The 18,223-nt window shown below is 48.2% G+C and overlaps 1 protein-coding gene across 1 annotated transcript in view; it reads right to left on the bottom strand.

Moving 5' to 3' along the window:
* Nucleotides 1-7,805, bottom strand: part of GPC4 (glypican 4) — a 136,638-nt gene extending 128,833 nt beyond the window's left edge. The window contains exon 1 of the mRNA XM_007507203.3: nucleotides 6,785-7,805. Coding sequence (XP_007507265.1) covers nucleotides 6,785-6,944 — 160 coding nt within the window. The 5' untranslated portion in view covers nucleotides 6,945-7,805. The remainder of the gene's footprint in view (nucleotides 1-6,784) is intronic.
* Nucleotides 7,806-18,223: the final 10,418 nt, after the last annotated feature.

Genomic DNA, 18,223 nt, shown 5'->3' with positions numbered 1-18,223 from the left:
CACTGCCTAGCCCTGACCATTCTTGGGCCTTGGTTCTAAGATGGAAGGTGAGGGCTACAAAAAGAAAAGAAAGAAAGCCTCACAGGCACCATTTGGCTTCCTTCTAAATCCTCTAAAAAGCCTTGGTATGAATTCTGGCCCTGATACTGGGTGAAGGAGGCAGGGTGTCTTTCTCTGGCTCTGAAGAAGGTTCCCCACCTGTTGAGAGGTGGAAGGGGCTTTGGAGTGCTAAATGTCCATCCCTCTTATTTTACATGTAAGGAAAACGAGGCCCGGGCACAGGGGTCTTTGGCCAACATCACATGAGTGTTGAGTGACAGAAAGATACTTGGAAGTTTGGTCCTAAGTGCAGATCTGCTGATCTTTCCATGATACCCCAAAGCCTTCCCGTGCATGTAACAGCTGTGCTGCCAATCTCATTGAGTTGGCTGGAGGTAAGAGGAGGGGCTAGGGAATGAAGCACACTTTCCAGCCCTTAATCAATTTATTTGTTTCTAAAAGCCTCACCTTCTGTCTTAGACTCAATACTGTGTATTGGCTCCAAGGCAGAAGAGTGGTAAGGGCGAGGCAATGGGGGTTAAGTGACTTGCCCCAGACAGCTGGGAAGTGTCTGAGGTCAGATTTGAACTCAGGATCTCCCATCTCTAGGTGTGGCTCTCAATCCACTGAGCCACCCTGTGGCCCTTAATTAAGAATTCCCATTTGCTTACAAGTGGCCCCAAGCATCCCGATATCTACAGTTCATTTCTGGAGAACAGGTGTCTGCTCTGAGTAGAGGTTGGGGAAGATAGCTTTTCAGATCCCTTCCAACATTCAAGACTCTGTTATGATGTCCACTCATAGAGGACTCTTGTGTACAGGCATATAAGAGTAGTGAGAAAGGGGATCTGAAAGCAGCATGAACCAGCAGAGGATGTGAGTTCAAATCCTGGTTTTTCTACTTACAAATGGAACGACCTTGGCCAAGCCCCTTGGCCTCTCTAAGTCTCCATTTTCCTCGTGTATCAAATGAGAGGGCTGGCCTAGATCACTAAGGTGCTTTCAGGCTCCGGATCCCACGCCGCCTCCCTGGTTGAAATGGGCTTTTCATTAGCATTTACAATACCACATCCCTGACATGTTTTCTGTCTGCACTGTTGGGAAATGGAGGGAGGTCACTTCCAAGCGACTCTGATGAACAGTGCCAGCCGGTGCTTCCCTTACAGAAAACCCAAACCTACCTTTTCATTCCTCGTCCAAGTCTTCAACTAATTCTGAAACTGGATCACAACATAACTTTCATGAAAAGGGAGAGGAAAACAGTCATTACACAGAATCAGACATTTGGCATGTATGAGGCTCCAAGTGCACTCCACTGCAGAAGCCTCAACTTTTGTGACTCACCAAGAGGCCAAGGGAGAGCATGGATTTCCAGAGATCCTCTGGTCCTACTCTCTCATTTTACAGAGAGGAGAACTGAGGCCAAGAGGGAAGGGACTTGCCCAAGGTCATTTGTACTGGAGGTCTTCTGAGTCCCAAATTCTTTCCACTGTAGAGGCCTTTTTTCCACTTTCTAGGCCAATGATGACTGAGAGTGGACGACTGCACAACTCCCTCCTATAACCCCCCCAAATAAAACTAGGGAATCAAACCTAGAGAATTGGGCAAGAAGAACGTGAAAATGGACAGCTGATGTGAGCTCTTCCCCAGGGGGACAGCTCTTGAAGCGGCCTAGGTTTCAGCATTTTCTACCATAACCTGCACAACATTCAAAGCAAATGTTTCCACTTCAACCACCCCATTCCCAGGGTTCATCAACATGCAACTAGCCGTCCACAGTCAATGTGGCTGACACCATGGGGAAGCCACGAGGAAGGAAACCTGAAGGCGAGTTTTGAGTTCCTGATGTCTCTTCTACCAGATGCCTACCCTATTCTTCCCATAATTCTTCACTGCTACTAGGAGAAAAGGTGACAAGTTTAAGAGTCTCCAATCAACTGGATGGATCTTAAGAGCAATTTAAAGCAAAGATTAGAAAAAGTAGGAGAATGTCATTGTTGTCTTTTGTCCCTCCATCTCTCAAATGCCAACACACGCTCCTCCTCCTCCTCACTGCTCCAGAGCAAGTTGTGCCAGTACAGCCCTGTCAGTCACTGTAAACAATTACTTTCCCTGTTTTCTTACCATACTACTTATCCCTACTAGCTGCTCTCCAAACATTTCGACTACATAAATATTTATTATACACCTACTATGTATACCAGTTTCAGGCACTGGTCACATTTAGCTTTATGTACACAGGCAGCTAGGTGGCGCTGCAGTAGAGAAGAGTGCTGGGCCTGGAGTCCGGAAGACTCATCTCTGCAAGTTCAAATCTGGCCTCAGACACTTGCTAGCTGTATGACCCTGGACAAGTCAATTAATTTACCCTCTTGGCTGCAGGATCTTCATCTGTCAAATGAGATGGAGAAGGCAAAGCCAAACCCCTCCAGTACCTTGGCCAAGAAAACTCCAAATGGGGTCACCCAAGAGTCAGACAAACAACACAAGTTAACAAGACTATAGCACCGTCTTTGCTGCCAAACCTCCTAGGAACCAGTCTCAGTTGAACTGGCCATTTTGCTCCTCCCTCTCCTTGGCATTCCATCTTCTTCCTGTATGCCTTTATACAAGCTGTTCCCCCATACCTGAAATCCAGTGAATCCTCCTCATCTCGCCCTGGAATCCCAGGCTCCCTTCAAGGCTCGGTTCAGGTGCCAACCCCTCCAGGAGGTCTTCCCTAATTCCCCCTCTCTCTCCCTCCCCACCTCTCAGACCACTCTTGAAGTCCTGTGTTAACTACAAGGTTTCCCAATCTAAGAGGGGCACAAAGAAGTAGGAAGCAACTAGAAGACAAGTGGGGTGATGAATCAGGATCTAAGGACAATTAACTTGGGGAGAGGACTTGGGGAATCCAGCATAACTCTCATGAGTCGGGCAAAGGGCTAGCTACCCTATGGAAGAGACATTTCACTTACTTGTTCTGCTTGGTCCCAAAGGGCAGAACCAGGAGCAACGGGGAGGAGCAGCAAAGAGATCAGTTCTGATTCGATATCAAGAAAATTGTCCAAACAATCAGAGCTGTCCCAAAATGGAAGGAGCTGCCTCGGGAGGCCGTGTGTGCCCTCTCAAGATCAAGCAAGAGGCTGGCGGAGCACCTGCTGAGTATGTATGCTGGAGCAAGTGGCTCACTTAGGGTATATGTTACCTAGCTGACAAGACCCCTTGCAAGTCTGCAGATCCCGTATGTGTTCATCTGAGTCCCAATTGTCACTCCCTCACCCCAACTGGAAAAGAAGCTCCTAGAAGGCAGATTGTTTCATTTTTGCTTTTGTATGTGTAGCACTTAGTATGGTGCCAGGCATATATATATAAGAAGCACGGACTAAAATAGCTGCTCTTGGAATTAATGCCTCCCCTGTGGGGCTTAATGGGGAAGTGAAGGAATTAGAGGAATACTAAGGCCAAATCAGCGCCTCCCTGAAGAGCGCTTCTGATCAAGCTTGCCACTAACCACACTGAAAAGTGTTGGGTCCAAATGAAACACAGGCTCCTGGATGCCCCCCCAAAACACATCGAATCATCTTATTGCTCAGTTATAAAAAGGCGGAGGTGCCTCCAGAACACAGTGTTCTGGAAGCATGTTCAAAGCTCCACCAGGACACAGCCTGACCACGCGTGTCCAAGGCCACCATTAAGGCTTCAAAGTTTGGGAGTAGGGAATGAGAGTGGGAAGGGGAGAATTCTACCCCTTCCCCAGAAACACAGAGATGTATCATTTTAAAGACACGGTCAAAAGGGAAGCCTAGAAACTAAGCGAGAGGGGCAGGCTGGGAAACCGTCCTATCTGAAATCAAGTGGGCCAGCCTCTTTCCCTGAAGGAGGACGTGAACATGCAAAAACTGGAGGGAAGCCAGTGCAATGGTCAAGATTGCTCCTGTTGCTCTCTATCCGGGGCCTGAATAGCAAGCAAAGGTATTTACTCCGTCTGTGTTGTGACAGTAGCCTAGCCTCAAGTGAAGGCTTCCACCACGCCACATTTATGGGCCATTCAGTCATGCATTTTTGTTATTGTTGAGAGTGGTGCGAAATTTCACCACAGGAGCCCGAGTCCTTGGTGGTCTTCCAAGGATTGCAGCTAAAAAGGCACTCCTTTTGTTCCTTGGGAGAATGCAGTCCAGTAGGTCATTCAAAAGGGGAAATAAAAGCAGAGCCCTGGGAGGGAGATGAAGGACAAGACAAAAAGAATCAAATGTTTGGGGTGGGAGCATATTAGCTTCCATTTCCTACTGTTGCCTACTATGAACACCCCCAATCTTTGGGGTAAGAATGTTGATGCAGGCAGACCTCCAGAGTTCCTGGGCAGGTGTTTGTAAAGATGCTCTGGAGAGCAAGGCCCATAGAACGTGAGATCGGCAAAGCCTGAAGATGCTAGACTAGACAGATACACACACACACACAGGAGTCCAGAGGGGACCCCACGAACCTGTGGGAATCCCACAGCTCAAGGGCTCCTCATCCCTTTTTAAATGGTGCTATTATCTCCATGGCCAGAAGCCCTTTAAAATGGAGAAGACAAGAGCTAAAAGAGTTCTGCTTGTGTGAGTGTGTGTGTGTGTGTGTGTGTGTGTGTGAGAGAGAGAGAGAGAGAGAGAGAGAGAGAGGGAGAGAGAGAGAGAAAGAAAGAGAGGGAGAGAGAGAGAGGGAGAGAGAGAGAGAGGGAGAGAGAGAGAGAGAGAGAGAGAGAGAGAGAGAGAGAGAGAGAGAGAGAGAGAGAGAGAGAGAGAGAGAGAGAGAGAGAGAGAGAGAGAGAGAAGTGTAGGAGGGGGGCTCAATGATCAAACTGCAGACCTGGGAGCCCTTCAGTCGCCCTGGACTGCAGAGGACCCCTGGGAAGGCTGGTCCACTTTACTTTTTCTGGCAGGCAGGAAGGAAGAGAGAAGGGAAAGAAAGTGAGCTTTTCAAGGCTCTACAACCAATAAAACCTTGCATCAATCCAGTACATACTTCAGCCTGGAAAAAAAAAAGACAGACAGCTCAAGGGCAAATAGTGTCTAATCGACTGTGTGTGAGAGAGAGAGTTACTTGATAACTGCAAAGGTGCAGAAGGGATTGACTTACTGTGGGAACAAGGCTGGTCCTATCAAAACAATTTATGTAACATATGGTTGGTTCCACTCCTAAATCATCCAGGAGCTTCCCACAATTACCTTTGTAATTAACAAGTAATTCGTGGCTACCGTAGACTCCAATGTAGACTCCAATGTTATTAATAGCCCTGCTGGAATGGCCCAACTGGGCTGAAGTCACTGGAAGGACCTAGTTGGAACTCTGTCTCGGTCTCTCTTTCTCTCTCCATACCCCCTGCGTGCCCCACCCCGTTAAGTGGCCAAGTGCCGGGTAGACACCCTCCTTTCTGTAAAAGGTCAGGAACCAAAGCGAGGCGAGAGAACTTTGGTTAAGGTGAGGAATGGAGGCCAAACAAGCTTCACCTGGGAGAAGGCTCCCAACGGCTTCAGAAGTTTGGTTAAGGTTCCAAACGGAAACACGGCGGCATAATTTGGGTTACTGATTAAAGGGGTTTAGGACAGAAATAGAAGCAAAGCCTCATAACTTCGATTAAGGTTAGGAATCAGCACCGATAAGCTAAACGGCTTTTGACTGGACTTGCAGAGTCTTTAGAGACTGCTAAGGCTCCACGGGGTAACTGACTACAGAGTTCTGTGGCCCAGGCACTAATGAGCTGGCACGGAACTGTTGCTTGAAGGGGCAGCCCGGTGTGGAAAGAGCACATGACTAGGAACCAGAAGCCTGGCTCCACAATCTCCGAGCTTCCTGACCTTGGACAAGTCACCTCAACTTTCTGAGCCTCAGTTTCCTTCCTGGTAATCCGAGGAGGTGGCCTCAAAGCCCCCTTCCAGCTGGGCCTCCTCTACATCTACACTAACTGCTCCCGAAAGAGAGGAGAAAGGGCTCTCCCAAATAATTGAACAAAAGAATGAATTTTGCCAACAGTCCCCAGCAGAGGTGTCTGCCCCATTCTCCAACACCTACAGTTCAAAGAATGTGATAATTTTTCCACCAGTTTAGCCCTCTTTCATTTGCAAGACGCTCTCCAAACAGAGTTTAAGATTTCCGGTGGGTAATCAGTCCTTTCAAAGGCCTGTAAATTGAATGTGCAATTAACCCTAAGGTTAAGTGAGAAAAAAAAATACCAAATACCTTCCAGAAAATCTCGTCAGACTCCCCCCAAGTGAGGGTCTGCAGGGGGCGGGTGTTTTTGTTTTGAAGACAACTTCTAAAGCTTCGGCACCACTAAAAGCCCTAAGGAGTCCGGTGGTACGGGGAGCCGGGCAAGCGGGGAAGAGGATTTGGAAAAAGAAATCAATTCAAATTACAAGTTTTGCACACATGTGCGACACAAACCCACTCAGGTTCGTCTCTTTCCGGACCCCCGCCTCACCCTCCTGGAGCGGAGCACTCGCCCTGGCAAAGGCTGGCCAAATCGGGCCTGGGGAACACAGGAGAGTGGGGGGGGGGGAAGAAGCCCACTCGCGTGAGTGTGTGTGTGCGCGCATTCAGAAATGAATCCCCCCTGGGTCGGCTGCGGGGAGCCAGCAGCTCCCTGCCCTGAGGGTCGGGTTTCTCGCAGCCACACCTGAGGCCGGTGAGCGGGTGCGCCCGCAGGATGGGGGCGCAGCCCGGGGCGATTGGGGGCCTGACGGGCGTCCCGCTCCCCAGGTTCCCAACCTCCCTCCCCACTCACCGTTGATCTCGTTACTGGGCGCATCGTTTTTGTTGAAGCCCTTGGAGACGTAGACCTCAAGCACTTCCAGGCAACTTTTCGCCTTGAGTTCGGCGGCCAGCAGGCTGAGGCTGAGGGCGGCCAGCGTGCAGAGGAGGGACGGCAGGGGCAGCCGGGCCATGGCTAGGGGGCTGGGGGCAGAGAGGAGCGCGAGAAGGGGCACGGCACAGGGAGACCGCTCCGAGCTCGGGACGAGGAAGGCGGAGGCGCACGGGCCGGCGGGCGAGCGGGAGGACAGACGGGCAGAGAGCGTCGCTCCGAGATGCCCAAGCGCCCCCTCGGCGGCGGCGGCGGGAGCTAGAGAGTTTCGGCTCTCGGGCTGCGGGCCCTGACCTTTGGGCTCCGAGAAGTTGTTTGCACAGCCGCCGGAGGAGGTAAACCAGCGAAGGGAGGAGGGGGGCCGATCGGAGGGGAGGCTGGCTGGCTGCCTGGCTGCCTGCCTGCCTGCCTGCCGTGCGCGCGGCTCGTCCTCGCCCTCGCAGGCGTCGCGGCCGCCGGCTCGCTTCTGCTGAGCTCGGCTGGGCTGGGCTGGGCTGCGCTGGGCTGTGCTGGGCTGCGCCTCTCAGCTTAGCTCAGCTCAGCCTTCCCCTGTTAAGCTCTGCCCTACTCCGCACCGCTCGGCTCTGCCGTGCTCTGCAGTGCCCTGCCCTGCTCAGCTCTGCTCTTGCTCTGCTCAGCTCTGCGCTCAGCTCCCGCAGCTCCCCCCTCAAGGCTCGGCCCGGCCCGGCCCGCCTCCGCTCGGCCCCGCTCCTGATTGACTGGCCAGTGTGTGGTGGCGGCGGCAGCAGCGGCAGCGGCGGCGACGCTCAGCAAACTTGGCCGAGCCCACTGCCGGGTCGGGGCGGGGAGGGGGAGGGGGAGGCAGTGGGGGAGAGGGCGGGGAGACAGGAGGGAGGTAGCGCGCTGGGACCGGCCGGGCCCGGAGAAAACCTGGATCCCGGGCCGGATTCGGAGGAGCTGGCTGCACTTCCTCAGAGGCTGGGGTGGACTGGGGTGCAGGGGCGGGGGGGGGGGGGGAAGACGACAGTAGACACGCCCAATTCTCCCTGTCCCGCCCCTAGTCGCTTCCCTTCGATGCTTTCCTAACGCTCCTGAAGAAAATGCCAACTTGTTGACTTTCTTCTTTCAAAGCAAAGTCTGAAAGGCCGCCGGGAGCCGAGCTGCAAAGCCGGTGCCCCTCGGGACAGCCACCTGCCTTGCCTCGGCCACGAGTAGGGAGAGCCTGTTCAGTGAAAAGAGGGTTGGCCCTGATTCGGGCAGCATTTCCACACCACGCCTAATGCTTGCTACCTCCGTGCCCCTGGGCAAGTCACCTTGATGCCCTGGGCCTCAGTTTCCTCATCAGGAAATAAAGCCGTTGGACTAGCTGATCTCCTGGGCCTTTCCAGCTCTACATCTCTGGTTCCTATAACTTGGTGACCCCCAGACCCTACAACCCCTCAGGGCATACTAGCAAGAGAGCCCAGAGCGTGTTCTTTAAGAGGAGCCCAGGTCCTGTGGTGGCCAGGGCACTTGCAGTTAGCCCCATTTCACAGAGGAGAAGACCGAGGACTGAAGACGCTGCAGAATGGTGTTGTCCATGGTCATGATCATCCAGTACCAGAACTGGAACCAGTGCCAACCATTAAGGTCTGCAAAGAGTTGTCCTCCCAACAATCCCCTAAGTTTCTTACATAAGTAATAAAATCCTAATTAGTCTTCCCGTTTTCCAGAGGAGGAGCCAGGTTCCAAGCGACTTGTTCAAGATGTCGAGGGTACTACCTGCTTCCAACCAGGGGGCCATCTTTGGTTCATGCCCCCACCTAAAGTGTCCCCTGGAAGATGTCAGAATTTGGCCCCCTATATGGGTCTCTACAGAAAATGCTTAAAGAAAATTTCTACAGAAAATGCTCACCTGCCAAGCAAAGCTAACCCAGCCCAAACCCCCAAACAGCCAAGACAATTCTCCTTCCTCCACCTTCCTTAAAGAAGGCATGCTATTAGCCAGTGGTTGGTCCCTTCTCCCCATCCTGACCTCCATGGTCACACAGCTGATGATCTCCTGAGACATGATTGGAATTCAAGCCTCCTCCCAAGCTAACAGTCTTTCCATTGTACCTTTCTGCTTCTCCATACAGATGCCAAAGGGCCTTGGGCCTTGGAGCTTGGCCCTATCCCTGAAAGGAAGCACCCTAATATGCCCTGAAGCCCCATTCTCATCAAAGCTCGTTGGTCTGAAGAACACTTTTATGTGGTTTCCTAAGTGCTTCCTTCAAGGCATTCCAATGGGCCCCTTTCCCTCCTTTGTCCAGTTTGGTGTGAAATAAGATGACCTCTAAGGTCCCTGCCAGCCCTAAGTTTAGGAACCTCAGAAGCCTCAGGCAGAGCTAAGTAACTTTCTCTTCATTCCCAAGCTGGTAACCCAGTGCAGCTCTCTGAGCTCCAGGGCCAGCACTCTGTCCACTGCTCCACGGCCAGAGTCAGAGCTCGTTCTCCAAGCTCACAACCCCTCCTGCTTTCCTCTCAGTTAGGGCCTGGCTTTCTCATCATCCTGTGCCTAGCAAAAAAGCCTTGCCCATAGCAAGCACTTGCTAAGGGTTGCAGTGAACTAACCACCCACATGTGTCCAACACATGCTTGGGACACTGGCCGGCAACCCCCTTGGCCTCTGGGAATCTGGAGTCTTAAGAACCGAGTCCTGGAAACAGCCACCCTGGCAAGTGCAAAAACCTCCAGGAGATAGAGAGAAGAAAACGAAAAGGACATTGGGATTGGGACTCCCAGCAGGGCAGAGCCCCTTGTCCTTCTGGTTCCAGCATCCTTTTCAACCCCAGTGGTCCGGAATGGAGATATTCTCATCCCACTCCCTTCCAGCCCTAGTTCTTACAAAGTGCTGGGATTGGCCCCTCACCCAGGCTGCTTTCATTGGTCCAATCTACCTGGAAAGGGTGCAGACGGTTCAGTCCTTACCAAATCAAAACAAAAGGTGAAGGACCTAACATTCTGGTGGGCTCCTTTGTGAGGGTTTCGTTAGGACCCTCCCCTCTAGTTATGTGACATCTCTGGCTATTGTTAGAAGCCGTGGAAATGGAAGTGGTATTATTCTCGAGGACACTAGTTAAAAACTCTGCTGGGGCCTCTTAAATATCCATAGCTAGGTGGATGTGGCCGGCCTCTTACTGGGACTTCAACTGTACGCGGGCCGCGGCCGACAGAAAAACTTCATTCCCAAACATGTCCTGAAACAATACAGATGATTGATTACACGCTGGATTTCAGCTGACGTTTCGGGAGGTGCTTTCAAGTAATACCGATTTCCTGCTACTGGGGTGGGTAGATTAGAGGCAAGTGTGCAGCCAGGTACCAGAGGTTACATGAGACACCTCCTCTGGGGGCTGAGCGATGGGAAAAGTGAGCAGTGGACGAGCCACAGAGCCACACATAGAGGGATGCTCAACAGGCTGGCCTGCTGCCATCCCACTTGGGTGATTCCATCAATGGGAGATTTAGGGGAGGTCACGGAGGACAGGCTATGGATGGTTTCACCCTAACGTATCCACTCCTATTCCCAACCACCCTTCCTAACTTCTGAACAGCTTTCCAGGACATCCCCACCCTTCTCATCATCCCTGGCCACCACCTGGAAATCGTCCTTTCCTCTTCCTTCCCCCCACCACCAGCAAGGCAAGTCTTGTCAGCTGGAGATCCCCAGTTCAGTCCTACATTACTTCTTATCCAGAGGATTGCAGCAGGCTCCTAAGTACCCTTTTGGTCTCCAGGCTCTCCCTTCTCCAATTCATTCTCCACATGACTGCCAAATTGATATTCCCAAAACATGTTTCTGACTGCCACTCTCTTGCTGCAGAAACTCTGTGGGATCCCTTTGGCCTCCTTTGTTTGACCTTTATAGCTCCTCAATGTCTGTATAGCCCCACTTTAGGTTTCCAGGCTTATTTCATATTCTTCCTGCAAATGGTCTACTGCTGTTCTCTGAAAATGGTAGATTACCTCCCCTCTGAGTGTCTCAGTCTGTCTCTCTCCCTTTGGTATCCTGTTCTCTCTGCTCACTTCCTCTCTATAGCCACCTTTTCTCCCTTCTCTTTCCATTCTCTCTCCCCTTTTGCTCTCTCTCTCTCTTCTTTTCTGTTGCCTTCTGCCCTCCTGTGCTTCTCTCTTCTTCTTCTTCTTCTTCTTCTTCTTCTTCTTCTTCTTCTTCTTCTTCTTCTTCTTCTTCTTCTTCTTCTTCTTCTTCTTCTTCTTCTTCTTCTTCTTCTTCTTCTTCTTCTTCTTCTTCTTCTTCTTCTTCTTCTTCTTCTTCTTCTTCTTCTTCTTCTTCTTCTTCTTCTTCTTCTTCTTCTTCTTCTTCTTCTCTGTTGCCTTTTGCTTTCCTCTGTGGCCTTTTGCTTTCCTCTGTGCCTCTCTCTCTCTCTCTCTCTCTCTCTCTCTCTCTCTCTCTCTCTCCCTTCCTCCCTCCCTCTCTCTCTCTCTCCCTTCCTCCCTCCCTCTCTCTCTCTCTCTCTCTCTCTCTCTCTCTCTCTCTCTCTCTCTCTCTCTCTCTCCCTCCCTCCCTCTCTCTCCCTCCCTCTCTTCCTCCCTCTCTCACTCTCTCTTTTCAGTTCTCTCTGTCCCCCTCCCCTCTGTTTCCTTTTTTTTTTATCCAAATCTCTACCTTTTCCCACTACAAAGACTGAGCCAGAGCTACAAATGATATGGAAACCGTCAAAACAGAGGCTTCCCCAAAGGTGCCAACCTTGCTGGGCAGTTTCTCCCAGGAGGCCAGAACTTCAAAGCCTGGAGCCATTTAAATACAAATAGCGTGAACCTGTTGGCAGTCCAAGAGCCAAATCCTCTCCCTGGGTGTGAGCTTTCGATTTCTTTTTCCACTCTTGGTGAACTTTGGGAAGACACTGGTTTTAACCACCTCTCTCCCCACTGCTCCCCCCCCATCCACCCACCCACCCCCTCAGCACTTCCAAGGAAGAGCGGCCACTTCTTAGAGAATTCGACTTGCTTTGCCCTGTGAGTTGTGGGGAAGAATGGCCAAGAGGACTTCTTGTCATGGCTTCGAAGGCAGAGCAGGTAGTAGTGCTGGTAACAGCATCGATGGCTGGGTCACTGGCCAGGGCTCATTGTATGGATGTGCTCAGTCATTTTTCAGTTGTGTCTGACTCTTGGTGACCCCTTTTGGGGGTTTTCTCAGCAAAGATTCTGGAGGGGTTTGCCATTTCCTTCTCCAGCTCATTTGACAGATGGGGAAACTGAGGCCAACAGGGTGAAATAACTGCCTAGGATCACACAGCAAGTAAGCATCTGAGGTCAGATTCAAATTCATCCACTATACAGTAGTTATGTACGTTCCCCCACCACCTCCATTAAGGAACATGGACTCCTGGTGTTCCAGCCACTCTGGCCCATTTGCCATCACTTGTCCCAGATATTCTAATCACCCACCTCTGTGTCTTTGCACAGATTGTGCTCCCTCCCACCCCATGCACCTGTTCTTCACCTCTGCCTCTTTTAAGCCTCAGTCTAAATAGCGTCTCCTGTGTGAGGTCTACTGTGAGCCTCTCAGTTACTAGTGCAAATCTTCCCCAACCAAAAAAGCTCAAAAGGACAAAAGATCTAGAAGTGGAAGGGCCTCGAGAAGCATCTAGTGGAATACCCTTATTTCTACAAACGAGACTGAGGCCAGAAAGGGGCAGAGACTTGCTTAAGATCACATGGTGACAGGTTTATATCCAGGTTCTGTGACTTTTTTTTTAACTCCTACTTTCTATCTTCATAACAACTCTAAGACAGAAGGGAAAAGGCTAGGCAAAGAAGGTTAAGTGACTTGCCCAGGGTCACACAGCCAGGAAGTGTCTGAGATTGGACTTGAACCCAGGTCCTCCTCACTCCAGAGGCTCTAACCACTGGAAAACATGAAGAGCCCTAGTGCTTGGGTCGACCATGGGTGGAGGATTTCTGGGAGTCTGTGGACAGATGGTTCCATAGGATGAAACCCCACAGATTATTGAATACCTTTGGAAGGTATGCCTATGTCAATGAGATCACAGACCCAGGGATAATGTCAAGTCTCCCCAGTGCCTCTTCTAGGAAGGCACAAACCTAAATGTACTTTTTTTAAGAATCAATTTACCTCCATTGTTTCAAATTATGCAAAGCAGAATAAGAATAATCCCTCTTTCCCCAGATCATCTTTCTGCTATTTGAAGACTGGCCCCACTCAGCCTTCACTTCTTAAAGTTTAACATTCCCCAGTGCTGGGAAATTGCATCAGCTCCAGTGGGTTCAATCATTGCCTCTATTCAGATGGCTTCCTGCTCAGTGTATTCCACCCCAACCTTTCTTCCGAACTCTAGATTTGCATTGGAAATTGTTTGCTATTCTTTTTCCCCCTGGAATCCCTGTCTGGCATCTCAAAAAAAATTCTTTATCTTTTGAAAAGTTAAATTAAATTTATTTTTTCCATATTGTTTATTTTAGTGAGTAATCTCATAAACTCAAAACCCCAAAACATAAACTGAAATAAACTAAAGTGAAAAATCATACGCCTTGATTTGCATCTGACTCCCAACAGCCCTTCTTCTGGAGGCGAATAGCATTCCTTGTCATAAGTCCCTCAGAAATGTCCTGGATCATTGCATTGCCAAGAGTAGCTAAGTCTGTCACAGGTGATCATCCCTCAATGTTGTGGTTACTGTGTACAGTCTTCTCCTGGTTCTGCTTATTTCGCTCTGCATCAGTTCATGGAGGTCTTTCTAGTTCTTTCTGAAATCATCCTGCTCATCATTCCTTATAGCACAATAGTACTCCATCACCACCATATACCACAATTTGTACAAGTAGGTCCTTCCCCCTTCTAAAAAATCTCTTTAAGATACAGACCGAATAGTGGTGTTACTGGATCAAAGGGTACGCATTGTTTTATGACCCTTTGGGCATAATTCCAAATTGTCTTCTAGAACCATTGGACACAGCTCCGCCAGCCATGCGTTAGTGTCCCAATTTTGCCACATCTCCTCCAACATTTATCACTGTTCTTTACTGCCAAATTGGCCAATCTGCTAGGCACGAGGCAGTACCTCAGAGTTGTTTTAACTTGCATTTCTCTAATCAAGAGGGATTTAGAACATTTTTTGTATGATTTTTTGATAGCTTTGATTTCTTCATCGGAAAACTGCTTACTTATATCCTTTGACCATTTGTCAACTGGGGAATGACTTGGATTCTTATACATTTGTCTTAGTTCTTTATATAGTTGAGAAATAAGACCTTTATCAGAGAAATTTGTTATAAAAATTTGGGGAAATTATCTTCTTGGCTTTAATGCACTCCTCCAACTTTCACCATTTGTGTGGAAGGAAGCTCCATCTGTTCTTGCTCTGAGTAACCTCCAACTGGACTCTTTCCTTTCCCTCATATTCCATATCCAATTAGCTGCTCGGTCTTGTCCACTAAACCTTTCTGTTTTCTTTTTCCACTTTTTTAGACACTTCTGTCTTCATACCTTCTGTCTTCGAATCCAGTATTGGTTCCAAGGAAGAAGGGTTGGGAAGGTCTGGACAACTGATGAAATGACTTGCCCAGGGTTACACAGCTAGGAAGTATCTGAGGCCACATTTGAACCCAGGTCCTCCCATTTCGAGGCCTCCACTAAGCCACCTAGTTACCTTCTAACTGGTCTCCTTTATCCCAGACGCTCTACTCCAATTTCTTCTGCCCACAGAGGCCAAAACAGTTCACCTGAACAAGGCACAGATCTGACCCTAATAATTTCCCTTCTGATACCTGTTCAGTGTACCTCTGTTGTATCTAGGGGTCAGAGGATGTGGGTTGAAATCCTGATTTAGTTGTGAGAACTCAGACAATTCATTTAACCTTTCAGAGCCTCAGTTTCCTCCTCTGTAAAAGAAGGACATTGGGCTAAATGAATCCTAAAGGCTCTTGTAGCTCTAAGTTAGTGACCTCATCATATGAGTCTCTTCACTTAGCCTGCCATTTAAGGCCCTTCAAACCTTGCTACTGCTTCATTTCCTGTTATTTAATATTTATGATTAATTAATTAACATTATTTAACATGCCTATTTAATATAACATTCCTATATATTAATATTATTTAATATTCCTATCATGATTTATTAACATTTTCTGTTATTATAGTCCTATAATTAAGGCCCTCCAAAACCTTGCTACTGCTTCATTTCCTATTATTTAATATTTATTACTAATTAATTATTAATGTTATTTAATATAGTACTATATAATATATTGCTATTATTTAATATTCTTGTCATTATTTATTCATATTTCCTATAATTAAGACCCTCCCAAACCTTGCTACTGCCTCAGTTCCTCTTACTCTCCTGTCCACATTGTGCCTTCCAGCCAAATGGGAATCCTAGTTGTTCCCAGGAGCCCCTGGCCTTCCTTTCCCTCTAAGGTCTCTCCCAGTTCTGTGAATTGTTCCAAGCTCTCCCCCACCTCTATTTAGGGCCTTCTTCTCTAAGGTCCCCTTCCATCTCCTCTGTATAGATGAGTATGTGCCTATTTCTGTCCTATTAGAGCATCAGCTCCTCGAGGGCAGGCTCTGCTTTTGCCTTTCTTTGTATTTCCAGTGAGCACGGCAGCTAAAATACTTAATAATGCTTAATCGATGTTGATTAATGGCTTCTGCAACTCAAAAACCTTTTTCTTCCTCCAGGGCTCTGTCCAGAAATAGAGAAGGCCTGAATGGGAAGGGGTTTGGGGGGCCATCTCACCCAGCCCCTTACCAAATGCTTCCTTAGTGGCTTGTCAGCCCAGTGGTTATCCAGCCATTTCTTGAAGCCTTCCAGGGAGAGGTCTGCTATTTCTGATCGCTTCAGTTCAAGAAACATTTACTGAGAGCCTACTGCGTGCAAGGAGATGTTCTCCCAGGCTTTAGTTTCCCCTAAATCTCAGAAGCACTGGGGACGTTTAACTTTAAGAAGAGAAGAGAAAGCTCCCAGGGAACAGTCTTCATGTATCAGAAAGATGGTCAGGTAAAAGAAGGATGGCTCCTATTCTGCTTGGTATAAGTAGAAGAAATGAAGGGAAGTTGGGGAAAAAGGGAGGTTTAGACTTTATAGAATGAAGAATTTCCAGAAAACTGGAGCCACCCCAAAATGGCCTGTGCTGCCTCTGGGAAGTGGTGGCTTCCTCCTCACTGGGGGGAGGGGGGGAAACCAGTCTCCTAGCAAAGCTGGCAGGTGAAGTGTATGTTTTTTCAGAAATGGATTTGACAAGATGGCCTCTGAGTTCCATCTGCCTCTGAAATTGTGTGATTCTGCCAGCTAGTGCCAACCTCATTTTTTGTTTGGTCATTTCAGTCATACCCCATTTGGGAATTTTCTTGGCAGAAATGCTGGAGTGGTTTACCATTTGACAGATGGGGAAACTGAGGCAAACAGGATCAAGTGACTTGCCCAGGGTCACACAGCTGGCAAGTACCTGAGGTCAGATTTGAACTCAGGTCTTCCAGACTCCAGGGCTGAGACTCTATCCATTGCACCACCTAGCTTCTCTCCTATCTGCAAAGATATATGAATAGGCTCCAAAAGGATGAAATGACTCACCCACAGTCACATCATTAGTGCAAGTTGGAGGCAGGATCTAAGCATGCTCCAAAATGTTGATAGAAGCACTTTAGGATTTGAAAAGTTCTTCATGTATTGGTTGCCTCATGGAATTTACAAAATAGTACAGCGAACACAAAATTCTACTCTGCTGTTTTTGGATGGTAAAAGAACATTTTCCCCTTTAAAGCCAAATGCAGTCAGACAAAGGCTCTCCTCCAACAGAGTCTCTCCTAGAAATGTTAGCATCCATGCAAGATTCCTTGAGAAATGTAAACCACAATGGTAACGCTGTTCAATGACCATTGGATTATGTTTTCAGGGGATGTATATTGTTATTTTTAAAGTCATATTGAGGAACAGTTTGGGGATCAATGGATTGAGAGCCAGGCCCAGAAACAGGAGGTCCTGGGTTCAAATTTGACCTCAGATACTTCTCAGCTGTGTGATCCTGGACAAGTCACTTAATCCCCATTGCCTAGCCCTTACCACTCTTCTGCATTGGAACTGATACACAGTATTGATTCCAAGACGGAAGGTGAGGGTTTTTAAAAAAAATTCTTAATTCTTGATTCTTAATCTTGAACTTGCCAAAATCTTTTGCTACTATCCTAGAGGATTTTCTTGGCATGGCTCAAAGAGAAGTGGAATTCTCTATTGGGGTGAGGTCTTCCAGTCACTCTTAGTTGTGGATGATATTGTACAGATTCTATGGAGCCTTAGAATATGTGAGGTCCTCTTTAGTAAGATCCATCTGTAGTAAGATCACTGAAAAGAGAACAGCCTAAGCAATACATAAAAAAAACCTTAAATGAATGAAAAATACTTATTGTCTAGATCAGCAGTTCTCAACCTCTCAATTTGTAGCAATGAGAATACATAATGCAGCATATCAGGTATTTACATTCCGAATCATACCTGTAGCAAAATTACAGCTTTGAAGTAGCCACCAAAATAATTTTTTGGTTTGGGGTCACTGCAACACGAGGAACTGTATTGCGGGGTCACGGCACTAGAAAGGTTGAGAACCACTGCTCTAGATTTTGGTGCTGAACCTATGGCACATGTGCCAGAGAGGGCACTCAGAGTCCTCTCTGTGAGCAGGCATGCTGTCGCCCCAGCACAGAGTTCCTTCTTTACTAGAAAGCCAGAGGGATGCAAGACCAGGCAGCTGCTCCCCTCCTCCTCTCCATGTGCACCTGAGGACATTTCTCACATCACCAACCCCTCTAAAAGGTCCTCCATCACTGGTCTAGATCATAATAGGCCATTGGATAACTCGCCCATTGAGTTCTTCATTGAAAATGGACAATGAGTAGGTCCCACAAAAGAAAAAGAGGAAAGAGAGCAGCTTGGATTGTATTTTGGGAATCATACAGTGTTTTGAGTTTTTTGTTATCCCTTACCTTCTGTCTAAGAATGAATACTGAGTATTGCTTCCAAGGCAGAGAGTGGGAAGTATCTGATTGAATCCAGGTCCTCCCATCTCCAGGTCTGGCTCTCTATCTACCCTCACTAGTGTTTTTAATGACCCCCACCTGTTCCCAAACAAAAAGTTCCATCTTTATAATCCAGACGTTCTCCTAGTGATGTTACATTGGCTGTAAATCTTGGAACATCACAATATCCCATGAATCAAAGTTTCGGGTAACCTTATGGGCAATGGAGAGATTCATGGTAAACACTAGTGGTCTAAAGCATGTTTCTGGCAGTCACCTAAGTGTGTAAAGATTAAAATTTAGGGGAGACTGAGGCAGGTAGAAATTAGTTTCTCTCTGCAAGGAGTATTATATTTTTATGAGGTTTATTAAAGATTAAGGATTTA

The sequence above is a fragment of the Monodelphis domestica genome, chromosome X (assembly GCF_027887165.1).
Source record: "Monodelphis domestica isolate mMonDom1 chromosome X, mMonDom1.pri, whole genome shotgun sequence".
Lineage (NCBI taxonomy): Eukaryota > Metazoa > Chordata > Mammalia > Didelphimorphia > Didelphidae > Monodelphis > Monodelphis domestica.
The sequence above is the reverse complement of the archived record's forward strand: the minus strand, read 5'-3'. Positions and strand labels throughout refer to the sequence as shown.